The following is a 12,180-nucleotide window of genomic DNA, read 5'->3' as shown; positions in this document are numbered from 1 at the left end:
ATACTAGTGAGTATATCGTCCCCCTATATAGTGGGCATTCAATCATTAAATCCAGGGCTCGTATTCTCCAAGAATTCTTATTGGTCAAGCAAGTTATGAATGGGATCGTCACAGGGATCCGATGGCCCATCCTACATGACTCGAAGAGCCCCACTGCGATCACGCTCTGTAGTCCAACTACGATCGCACTTAGCCAAGTGGTCCCCACCAGAGCGTTGCCCTGAAGATGAGTGCTAGATTACCAAAATGCCCCCAATAACATCTCCACGTGTATGTCCTTCCACCATTCCTCATTTACTGGGTTGGGCCCTTGGTCACTTACTACCCCTTGGGCCAATACCTTTTAATCAACCAGCTTGGACACGCAAATGCATTTGCAAATTCCATTTCAAAATATAATTTTGGAAAACTCTTTACTAAACAATTTACCCAATCACCTGACAAAGTATTTTTAGAGGTCCAAGCTGTTATTGAAACTATAAATGACTTTCCTTTTGTCGTGGTGGTGGATTCCTTGTTTGGCGTCCCTATTGATCTTGTGGGTTACCTTATAGCCCACCATACTTGAATATGACCCTTAATGAGAACCACTTTAAGGCAGAGCAATTACTATAGAGTGGGCTCACAAACCAATATGACTCCTCAAGTCAGAGGATATATGAGGGGCACCGTCTGAATAGAATAACCTTATCCTTATTTCTTGCCAACAGGTTATTCTAGGATATAGTGATCCTGTTCAGTGGCTTAGATATGCCCAGTCCCAACCCCAACTAGGAAAGTTTTAGGCCTGCAAAAGACTAGAATATCATATCTCCATGCCCCCTTAGGATCTGTGAATCCGTGGGCATGATATTCCTACTTTGCTACATAGGGAACATATGTGTTCAACATAATAAGCATGCTGCACATTCCTTTAAAGGACCCAATAATGCCATGAAATTCATTAATTAATTAAAATGTTTTACATAGTGACTGGCTTTTAGGGCTGTTAACTTACCAACTTCTCCAAAAGCGTAAGCTGTTGGAGAAGTTGGTAAGTTAACATGGTATCAGAGCCAAAGGTCTCGAGTTCAAACCTCCCGGATAGCAAAAATCCACATGTGATGGTTGGCCCAAAGTGGGAGCACATGTGCCACGTGTTTGCCAAGTGGGCCACACGTGCGGGGGAGTATTAAAATTATAAAAGATAAATAACGCCTTTCTCAAACAACTTAAGCTATTGGAGAAGTTTGGTTAGTTAACAAGGGCATATGCACTAACAGTATCACTGTATCCGTTTTGCACATTTTGAGGGAAGACTAGGAGGTGCTTGCTAATTTAGAGAGGATTCATCATAGTCAGATTTCTAAAATAGGTGGTGGGTACTTTTTAGTAGGGAATCATCATTGCCTAACAGCTTTAGATACGGAATTTTCCAGCATTTAGCAAAATATGGAATAATCCTTTATTGTCTTGTACTCCTGTTTGACTTTTAGAGACAAATGGATGTGGATGGATGAAATTCACCTCAAATTTGAACAAAATATTTGATAAGTACACTAGTAAAATACTTACCAAGTTGAAGGGAAAGTTTTATAAGACAGTTGTGAGGCCAACCGTGATGAGTGTAGCGGAGATGCGAATGGTTAGATGGATGTGCGGCCACACAAGGTTAGATGGAATTAAAAATGAAGATATCCGTAAAAAGGTGGGGGTGGCACAAATTGAGGAGAAGATGAGAGAGCACCGCTTAAGATGGTTTGGGCATATCCAACGTAGGCACTAGGCCTTTGGATGCTTCAGTGAGAAGAAGTGACTCGTGCCAAGTTGACGGAGTAAAAAGAGGTAGGGGCAGACCGAAAACAACTTGGGTAGAAACAAAGAGGAAAGACTTGAGCCCTAGGAACATAACAGAGAAAATGACCTTGGATAAAGGATAGAATGGAAGAAAATGATCCATGTAGACGAACCCAACTAGTCTCAGGAGTAGACTTAGTCAATTTGAGTTGGGTAGATCCTTTCACCTTCTTCATGAAAATTTTCTGAAGGATTCATTAGCCGGCCCCAACTAGTTTGGGGACAAAGGCTTAGTTGAGTTTCTTTTTTAGAAAAATCTCAAAAATCAAGATCCATTGAATTTGTATGACCCAACTTGAATAGGCGACTTCAACCACAAGATTGCTGAAGTCAAGGAGTTGGTTTCATGGTACTCTAAGCTCTCGAAAAAGACTAGTATGACTTGATCAAGAATGATTTGAGAATGCCAGGTCTACGGTTTTCAATGTTTCTTTGATACCACACAGAAGCTGTTGAAAAGATCTTCGGTCAATTAGTAAAAAATAAGAATAATTTATTACTAGCAGTTGAACATTGGTACCGTTATAAGAAGGCTGATAACCCTATAAATTACTCTATGAATAAAAAAACTGTAGACACTAACTAATGACTGGCGATTTTTATACATGACAATAATATCATGCGCTGCCAACATTGGTCATGTAAGGTACTGCATGGAATCCCAGGTGCAATTAGAAGCCACCTCAAGAGAATTTTCTCTAACCAAGAAAGAGGATAATAAATTTTTTATACCTTTTTCGAGTGAAATAAGGCAAAAAATGTAATGGGCAAAATATTCAGTATTGAAAAAAAAAAAATCATGCATGCAAGACACAATGGTACCTACTTTTGTCACTCACATGCCTTGGCTATTTACAACTTTTAACCATGATTAAAAACTCATAGCTCAACTTGGACTTGATAAGGGCTGTGTCTGAGTTATTGCTCTTGTATGAAGGGCTCGTGAGGGAAAGAGTGGATCTCCAACCTAAACAATGGAGCGCTGCCACCTCTTACTAATTACTGGTTCTATCCCGGCCAAGCAACCAAAGGTGGAGACGCTGGTGGGAATTGTTTTCCCCTTGTATTAGGCTTCCTTTAACAGAGATGATTGGCATTTCGTGCCTGCAGACTTGCCGAATTCATACTTTCATCAGCTGGACTTGAAAGTTGGGAGTAATGGATCTAGTTTTAGCCCTTCCCCCTATTTTGTATTTTGATGGGAAGTGCTTCCCCCTATTTTATATTTTGAGTTCAAAACGCTTGTGTGTGTGTGTGTGTGTGTGTGTGTGTGTGTGTGTGTGTGTGTGTGCCTGCGTGCGTGTGTGTGTGTGTGTGTGTGTGTGTGCCTGCGTGCGTGTGTGCGTGTGTGTGTGTGTGTGTGTGTGTGTCTATCTTCTTAGAGTACATGATTCAGTTCTTCAAGCACTTGAGATCTAGTTCTTTTAGGTTTTGCAAAGCATCCACCCTTCATCTGGACCCGAGTTTTGTCTCCCAAGTGTGTCAAGTCTTGATAAAAACTGTTATTATCCTGCTCTTTTTTAGCCCTTCCACTATTTTGTATTTTGATGGGAGGTGCTTCCGCGTGTGGCTTTCCTTCTTGACAGAACATGCTTCTATGTTGATGCAGGAAATGGTATTCGACCACAACTTTGAGAAGTAGGAGGGGGAGGGAATTTGGCCAAGCAATGGATACATAGATGCACCATTTCATTTTTAGATCACGGCAGCCAAATTCAGCTACTATCTCATGTTGTTTTGTGGGGCAACTCTTTTGTCTGATTGTTGATGTCTATGTGGCTTCAGTCCTTTGGACTTGCACAAAGGAACGAAGGTCGAGGAACTAAAACAGAACAAGACATCTTTGTGTCCCTCTCTCTCTCTCTCTCTCTCTCTCTCCCTCTCTCTCTCTTATTTTTTTCACGTAAGTCTGATCCCCAGTTCTTTGTATGGGTTGCCCGATGAAAAAACTCAGTTGCATGGATAACGACAGAAATGGATGTGAACCAATGTGCCTTGGTCCAAAGAAAATGGTATTATCTGCCTTTTTTTTGTTTCATGCTGTTGATTTGGTAGAGTTCCTTTGTTTTTTGTACAGCTTTTTTGTGAACAGGGATGCTGTGGAGGGAACTGTTAGTCGGATGTGTATGCTGTATATAATTTTTTTGGGATGCGTTTGGTCAGTTGTATGAAAAGTCACAGAATGATAATAAAAGTTCCACATGTTCAAGTCTCTTGTATTGCATAATGATATTAAAAATTTAGGACAGGGATGCTCAAGTTCCTTTGTATCAGAGATCTACCAGACTCCCCTAAGTCATAAGTTAAGGAAAAATTGGTCAGGATTTTCTTGGCAAATTGAAATCTATGCGGACGAATGTATTATCCAAATGGTTAACTCCTTTTACATCAAAATTAAAACTATTCTGTTGATTGGTATGAAGTGGTGAAATGCAATTTCATTAGTAGCATTGCCTAGTTCAGAATATTCATAGCTTCTGTTTTATATGGGTCTGTTCCGAGTTTTGTGTTTTTCGCTTGTTCTTTGTGATAAAAGAAACTAGTTCTAACATATAATTAATTTACAGCATCCCAAACAGGCCCATAAGTCACAAGTCATGGGTCTATTTATAGTTTTATGTGTTTCAGAGAGTTTCCCAATGAGTCACAAAGTCGGGGTAAATTGCCTAATTCACCTCTAGGTTTTAGGGTTTTGGGTTCAGTGACTGTAGCTTCCTTCCGACAGAAGGACATCCATTGCCTAATTCACCTCTAGGATTTAGGGTTGTGGGTTTAGTGTTTAGGGTTTAATCTATCCTAAATCTGCTTGTCTAATGAGGTTTTGTTGGTTTGGAGGGTGTGGATGATACTCTTCGAATCACCTTCTATCTCTAAGGACTGAATATTAATTGAATTCCCAATGGAAAGGACAAACATAAGCCCTGTGGCTAGACCCATCAAAGGTGAGCTTGTATTACCTTGTTCTGATAATTATTGTGGTTTTAAGAGAAAGCTCAGCTGGTGCCATTTTGTTAGAAGACAGTTGGGCTAGGATAAGTAGAAATTGACTTTGGACAGAGGCTTGGTTGATTTGGGGAGTTTGAAAGAAAACTGTAATTTCTATCTTTCCACATGTTCCCACCAGTGACAAACAGAGTACTGAACGGTTTGGATTAAGATCAACAAGGTAAAGCCTATTTACGTTGTAGCCCTACAAATGAATGGTTTGGATCATCCTATGAAGTGGGCTCCACTGTACTTTTTGAAAAATACTTGACTACGCCATACTTCTTATTTACTCTGTGGCCCAACAAATGAAAGTTTTGGATCATTCTATGAAGTGGGCCCCACTGTACACAACATATAAAATCTCGTTCAAATGGATGTGTATATTGTCGATAAATTAGAGATGTGCAAATGTATGGAAGAGCCTACTAGCTTTGAAACCTCCAATTGAAATTCGCTCTGCTGCTCACTTAATCAAATGATTAAGAGCCTTACCCACCATTAATGTCCCAAAGAAACCTACTGGAGACTGATTAAGAATGATTGAGAAGTATAATAATGATAAGCATGTCTTCACCTAATTCTTCGATCTCTCACCAAAACATTTATTTTTTTCCCACAAAGTCTACAGAGCCCCAGCCCACGTGATCATAAGCTTTCTCCACATCAATTTTATACCTAACTCCTAATTTTTCTTCTCGCCGCCTTGAGCCAATACGTTTACTTTGCAATTATCAAAGATCAAAATCATTCAATTAATTGAGTTTTTATATGTTGAGCCGTTACTTTTTGAAAAGTAAAGTGGGGCCATTTCGAAGGATGATCTAGCTCGTTCATTTGTTAGGCTACAGCATAAATAGTTTGTACCCCGGAGATCATCTCCATAGGATGATCCTAACCCTCCGATATGTAGGAGTTTCTATAATGTGCAGTCCCTAAACAGATCGGAGTCTAAGGATCATCATCCTATGGAATTGATCTACACTGTACGGCCTATTTAAGTTGTGGCCCGATAAATGAGCGGTTTGGATCATCCTTTGAAGTGGAACCCACTTTACTTTTCAAAAAAAAAAAAAACTGAACTTTCATGCATACTCACCATATAAAATCTCCCATTAATCGATGGTTCTTTACATCATATGATGTCGCTACCAGTGGTTGCATCTACCAATTCCAAGGCTATGCAAAAATATCCTTCCTTTAAAGCTTTGGAATTGTCCTATTGAGATTGATCTATTCCGAGATTAATTCGTTCATTTTCTTTGATCAATTCTTAACCATTTATTAGATCTTGATCAATCCCCAACTAGTCTGGGACAAAGGCTTAGTTGAGTTGAGTTGAGTTGAGTTGATGAATCAATGTCATGAGTATAATTACTACAATCTCAGCTTATGTCATCCAATACCTTCTAAAACAAGTGATAACATGCAAATGAGTTTTTATATGATGCCCGATCGTCAAATTAACAAGGGCTAGGTGGTTTGATTAACAAGGGCCAGGTGGCAAACCAGATCAAAAATCCTTGCAGATTTGACGGTCGGCCACCATATAATTTCTCCATGCAAATAAGCCGGAAAATAAAAAATTTATGTGTAGATATAAAGTCCAGTAATCTGTGGTTGCATCTATTGGAACCCTAATTAACTACTAATGTATGAGTATCTGTGGTTGCATCTATTGGAACCCCATAAAAAAATTATATGTAGATAAAAATTCGAGTAATCTGAGTATAATTACTACAATCTCAGCTTATGTCATCCAATACCTTCTACTTGGCCCCTTCAAATGCAGCAGATTACTGGAATTTTTAATAATTCTTCATAGATTTACCTTTTGATCTTGAGATTTGTGCACATGGGTATTGGAACCCTAATTAACTACTAATGTATCCCCGAGTATCTAAATGACCGATGAATTATATGCTGTGTGCGTGTGAAGCCCAGTATTTCCCCATTAGTATAGTAGAGCCCACTTCAAAAAATGATCTGAAGCCTTCATTTGTTGGGCCACAACCTAATAAGGTTGTACGACACAAATCATCTCCATAGGATGATCCTAACCCTCCGATCTGTACAGCGACTGCTGCAGTCCCTGTACAGATCGGAGGGTTAGGATCATCCTATGGAGATGATTTATGGGGTACAACCTATTTACGTTGTGGCCCAACAAATGAATGGTTTGGACCATCCTTTAAACTGGGCCCACTATACTTTTGAAAAAATACTGGACTGACATCAAGCGCACACACCATATAAATTCACATGCTAGCTTGGTACTTGGGTGATGTATGTGAACATAGGCAACGATTTCTCAATACATTTCATTCAATCTGAAGGAAGAAACGTAAAAGATATCTCTAGGAAGGAATGCAAAAGAACCACTGCCAAAATCATTTCTTCTTTCTTTGGATAAGTGGGCTTGAATGGGTCATTGATGAGTTCAGGGTACAATAACCTAAAAAGAAGTAGAAGATAAGATTTGGCAGATGCGCTTTGAATTGTTATTTGGAGTTGAATGATGACAAAAAAGAGAGGAAATGACTAGTGTACGTGGAAAACAATTCAATGAACCAACCTTTAAAAAGAATATGGCATCAAAAGGTAGGACCCTCGACATGAATATGAGGGCACCCACGTTGTGTTATTGTAGTTTCCAATGTTGGCACCAATGGGGAACCATGGAGATCTCCAAATTGTCCTCATGTGTAATAGAGAAAAGTGGTGAGGCCACCCTAAAGTGATACGGGCATGCACATAAAAGTCAGGATGGCTTGGGGGTTTTGCTTGGCATTTGGGTGCCATGTCAGCAAAACTTTGTGTTTGGTTGCCAATTAGCATTGAAACCCCTAGAGGCTACATGATATGTCTCCTGGTTAATCATTCTATGTCTGTTGATGTGCCACCCTTGCCCCTGCCTTATAAAATACAAGTAAAAAATCACAAAAAGTGGAAACTTGCTTGATTTCCTGGGAATCATACCTCTCTCTCTCTCTCTCTCTCTCTCTCTCTCTCTCTCACCTATCTCTCTGTGTTGGTAATGACACCCCCTACCACTACTATGTGACGTTGACAACCAAATACTACTTACCACTATCCTACAAGGTAAGTTCCAGGTAAATCCAATGCTTGCTCCTCCGTGTTGACTACTTACAACACTAAAGTACGAGGTAAATACTCACAGCCAAACGGGGTGGGACAATCCCAAGTAAAAAAAGTCCACAAGATGGGGCTGTCCCAAGTAAATGGGGGTTATCAACCCTCTATACGGGGTTATCAAGTCCCTAAAGGGGGGTTTTCAAGTCTCCATAAGGGGGTTATCAAGTCTCTAAACAGGGTAAAATCTAAGCAGGGGTTCTCAAGTCCAAAAGAGGGCTTATCAAGTAACTAAATGGGGGCTATCAATTCCTAAAGAGGGGTTCAAGTCCAAAAAGTGCTTATCAAGTTGCTAAATGGGGATTAGCTAGTATCTAAAGGGAGGTTTTCAAGTCTCTAAAAGGAGGGTTATCAAGTCTCTAAAGGGAGGTTTCAAACCTATAGAAGGTGGGTTATCAAGTCTCTACAAGGGGAGTTTTCAAGCGTCTACAAGGGGGTTAGCAAGTCTCTAAATAAGGTTATCTAAGCACGGGTTACCAAGTACAAATAGGGTTTATCAGGTAGCTAAATGGGGTATCAATTCCTAAAGAGGGGTTCTCAAGTACAAATAAGAGCTTATAAAGTCCAAAAATGGGTCATCAAGTACAAACAGGGCTATCAACCCTCTAAATGAGGGTTATGAAGTCTCTAAAGAGGGATTTTCAAATCGGGGTTATCAAGTCTCTCAATAGGGTTATCAACCGAAATCACCAGTAAAAATTCTTAAACCGTATCCATTTTCTTCTTCTTCTTCTCACATACACAGTATAAACCCTAAATGATATGAATAAATAGATACTAATTATCACATGAAAGAAAAGGAAAACCTAAATCTAAAAAAAGAGCAAAACCCTAAAAAGAAGGAGGGTGAGCCGAGATGGCAAAGGGCCATGTTTTACGGCAACCGGAGATAGCATGTAATGCCCCGACCCCCACTGTGTGGATATTGTTCGGTTCTGGGTCGTCTACCCTCATTGGTTTTGTTTTCCAGCAGCACTAACCGTACCCGACTCACTCCGCAAGGCCTGCCCCTTGGAGATGCTGAAAACGCATCTACACAGGGAGAGGAGAAATCCACATATATAGCCCAGTAACTTTTCCTCCCTTTTCGATGTGGAATCTTTCAATCCACCCCCCTTAGGGCCCAGCGTCCTCACTAGCACACCGTTCTATGAGAGGTTCCGCTCTAATACCATAATGTCATGCCCCGATCCCACTGTGTGGATATTGTCTGGTTCTGGAGTGTCTACGCTCTCCAATATTGTTTTCCAGCAGCACTAACCGTGCCCGACCCACTCCTCAGGGCCTGCCCCTTGAAGGTGCGGAAAACGTGTCTACACAGGGAGAGGAGAAATCTATAGAGAAAGACGGATTTCACAACACCGAAAAATCCTCTTCTCAAATAGTGAAACCAAAGTTTACACTAGCCCAAGAACAATAACCAAGTAGAAGAAGAACAATGCTCAAAAGAGATGTGATTCAATATATGATAGAAAGAACAACACTACATGATAAACAACAATAAAAAGAAGAATTCTTCAAGAGGAAAGCTTGCACACAAGAGAGCTTCAATGAAGCTTCAATGGAGGTCTAGGCAGATAGTGGAGAATCTCTACCAAAATGAGTTAATAAGAATAGGCTTAGTCAATGGAAAGTAAAGAGAAAATAGCTTAGGTAAGTGGTAGTGGGTATGGGAAAGTGGTGTTTTAAATGCTTAGGGAAGTGGTGGGTTTGGAGTTCCAAGTAAAGGTTTGAATTTGAAATAGGTAGGTAGTGGGAAAAGATGGAGCAAACATGTGTGGCTCACACATGTGCAAGCTAGGCAAAAAGACCAACATGCCCATGGACACAAAAGTAGATATTTGCCCTCACTACATCTCTCAAAATAAAAATAAAATAAAGCAACCAAAAAATACACTTTAAAATTAATACTTCCCCTTAAAGTGGTTTTTTGGAAACTACTCCAAGCTTACCCCGAAGTAGCTCAAATGGTCATTTGGAAAGTGACTTGGTAAAGATGTCGGCAATGTTCTCTTTGCTCCTCACTTCCGCTACACCAATTGTACCATCTTGCACATTTTCATGAATGAAATGATGTTCGATCTCAATATGCTTTGTTCTTGCATGACAAACCGGATTTGTAGCAAGTTTGAGTGCAGTTTGGTTGTCACCAAGAATAGTATTTGGCTTGTGAATAGGTAAATGAACATCTTCAATCAACCGCCGCAACCAAACACATTCTTGAGACGCAAGAGCGGGGGCCTTATATTCCGCTTCCGTTGTTGAAAGAAACACCAAGTCTTGTCTCTTACTACACCAAGAAACACCCGCCGATTCACACAAAAACACATAACCAGAAGTAGATCTCCGATCATCCAAGTCCCCTCCATAGTCGGCATCGGTAAATCCATTCAACACAAAATCAACCCCTCTCTTGTAAAGTAACCCAAAGTCAAGGGTAGAATTCACATACTTCAAAATCCTATTTGCCGCCTCCAAGTGTGGTTTCCGTGGCGCTTGCATATAGCGACTAATAAGCCCAACGGGAAAAGAAATGTCTGATCTTGTGATAGTCAAGTAGATGAGACTACCCACAAGAGCACGATTTGGCCACGGATCTGGAGGAAGCTTGCCTTCTCCCCGTCTTATCTTTATGTTGGGATCAAGAGGAGTAGAGGATCTTTTACTTTGATTCATCCCAAATCTTCCAACTAATTTCTCGCATAGCCTTTTTGAGAAACTAGCACTCCATCCTTTAAAGTTTTCACCTCCAAGCCAAGAAAGTGACTTAGCTCTCGCAAGTCATTCATTTCAAAACGAATAGATAGCTCATCCATTAGCTTTGCAACCTCAACATCATTGTTGCCGGCAACTATCATGTCGTCGACGTAAAGAAGCACAATGACAAGCAAGCTTTTGTCTTTCTTCACAAATAAACTAGAATCGGAGTTAGAAGCAAAATAACTGTAAAATTGTAAATATTCGACAATCTTACCATACCACGCCCTTGGAGCTTGCTTGAACCCATAAAGAGATTTCTTGAGCTTGCAAACATAATTCGGATGATCACTTGAATTATAACCCAACGGTTGCTCCATGTAGATGTCTTTGTCAATCTCACCATACAAAAATGCATTTTTCACATCAAGTTGAAACAATTTCCAACCTTGACAAGCGGCCAATGAAATTACAACTTGAACAGAAGTCATCTTTGCAATAGGACTAAAGGTCTCATCATAATCCTCTCCATACTTTTGAGAGAACCCTCTAGCCACCAACCTTGCTTTGAACCTATCCACACTCCCATCAGCTTTCCGCTTCAATTTGTACACCCATTTACATGTAACCGGGTTCACATCATTAGGCATAGGAACAAGATCCCAAGTCTCATTTTTCACAAGTGCCTTCATCTCCTCATAATAGCATCATTCCATTCTCTCACCCCTTTTGCTTCATCAAAGCAAGAAGGCTCATTATCATCAAATGGACCGGAAAGGAAACAAGAATAAGTGCTCACCATGTTTTCATCCTGATACCGTGCTGGCTTGAGAATCTTTCTTTTTTATCTTCTAAGATGTGTTGTACTACACTCCTCTTCATTAGTTTCTTCATTTTGCTCATCTTCTTGAACATGACATGCAACATCACTCCCCCTATCACCTTGCTCCCCCAATCGGCAAAGAAGAGGAAGACCCAAATTCCATTGCAACATTTGGTGTCACCGGCAAGTTCATTGTTGCTTGAGGCTCAAACTCAACAAGATTGTGCTCACCTATCCCCACACCATTAGTGGAACCACCATCCAAAGCATAATAAGAAGAGACTTCATCAAACACAACATCTCTTGAAACAATGGACTTGTGAGTTGTAGGATCCATGCACTTTCAACCTTTCTTCCTTTCATCATACCCAATGAAAATACACTTCTTCGCCTTAGCATCCAACTTGGTTCTCTTTTCATCCGGCACATGCACATAGCAAATTGAACCAAAAACCTTGAAATGCTTGACACTAGGCTTCACCGTAAACATCAACTCATAAGGATACTTCATATTAATTGGACTAAGAGGCACCCGATTAATCACATAAGTTGCACAAGCCATACCTTCAGCTCATAAGGCCTTGGGTAAATTCTTTGCATACAACCAACTTTTACAAGTTTCCATAAGATGCCTAATCTTCCTCTCCTCCACTTCATTTTGTTGAGGCGTATGGGCACAAGTGAGA

At 40.3% G+C, this 12,180-nt stretch overlaps 1 protein-coding gene and 1 pseudogene across 1 annotated transcript in view; one reads left to right on the top strand and one right to left on the bottom strand.

Moving 5' to 3' along the window:
- LOC143882321 (putative E3 ubiquitin-protein ligase RHB1A) overlaps positions 1 to 4,048 on the top strand; it is a 40,715-nt gene extending 36,667 nt beyond the window's left edge. Inside the window, exon 5 of the mRNA XM_077385859.1 lies at positions 3,446 to 4,048. Within this exon, the coding sequence (XP_077241974.1) occupies positions 3,446 to 3,478 (33 nt within the window). The 3' untranslated portion in view covers positions 3,479 to 4,048. The remainder of the gene's footprint in view (positions 1 to 3,445) is intronic.
- Positions 4,049 to 9,945: 5,897 nt separating this feature from the next.
- On the bottom strand, positions 9,946 to 10,650 carry LOC143880684 (secreted RxLR effector protein 161 pseudogene; annotated as a pseudogene).
- Between the last annotated feature and the right edge of the window lie 1,530 nt (positions 10,651 to 12,180).

This window comes from Tasmannia lanceolata, unplaced genomic scaffold, assembly GCF_043159265.1.
Source record: "Tasmannia lanceolata isolate RefF3 unplaced genomic scaffold, GAP_Taslan_0.1 ptg000007l, whole genome shotgun sequence".
Taxonomy (NCBI): domain Eukaryota; kingdom Viridiplantae; phylum Streptophyta; class Magnoliopsida; order Canellales; family Winteraceae; genus Tasmannia; species Tasmannia lanceolata.
This window is presented reverse-complemented; position numbering and strand designations above follow the sequence as displayed.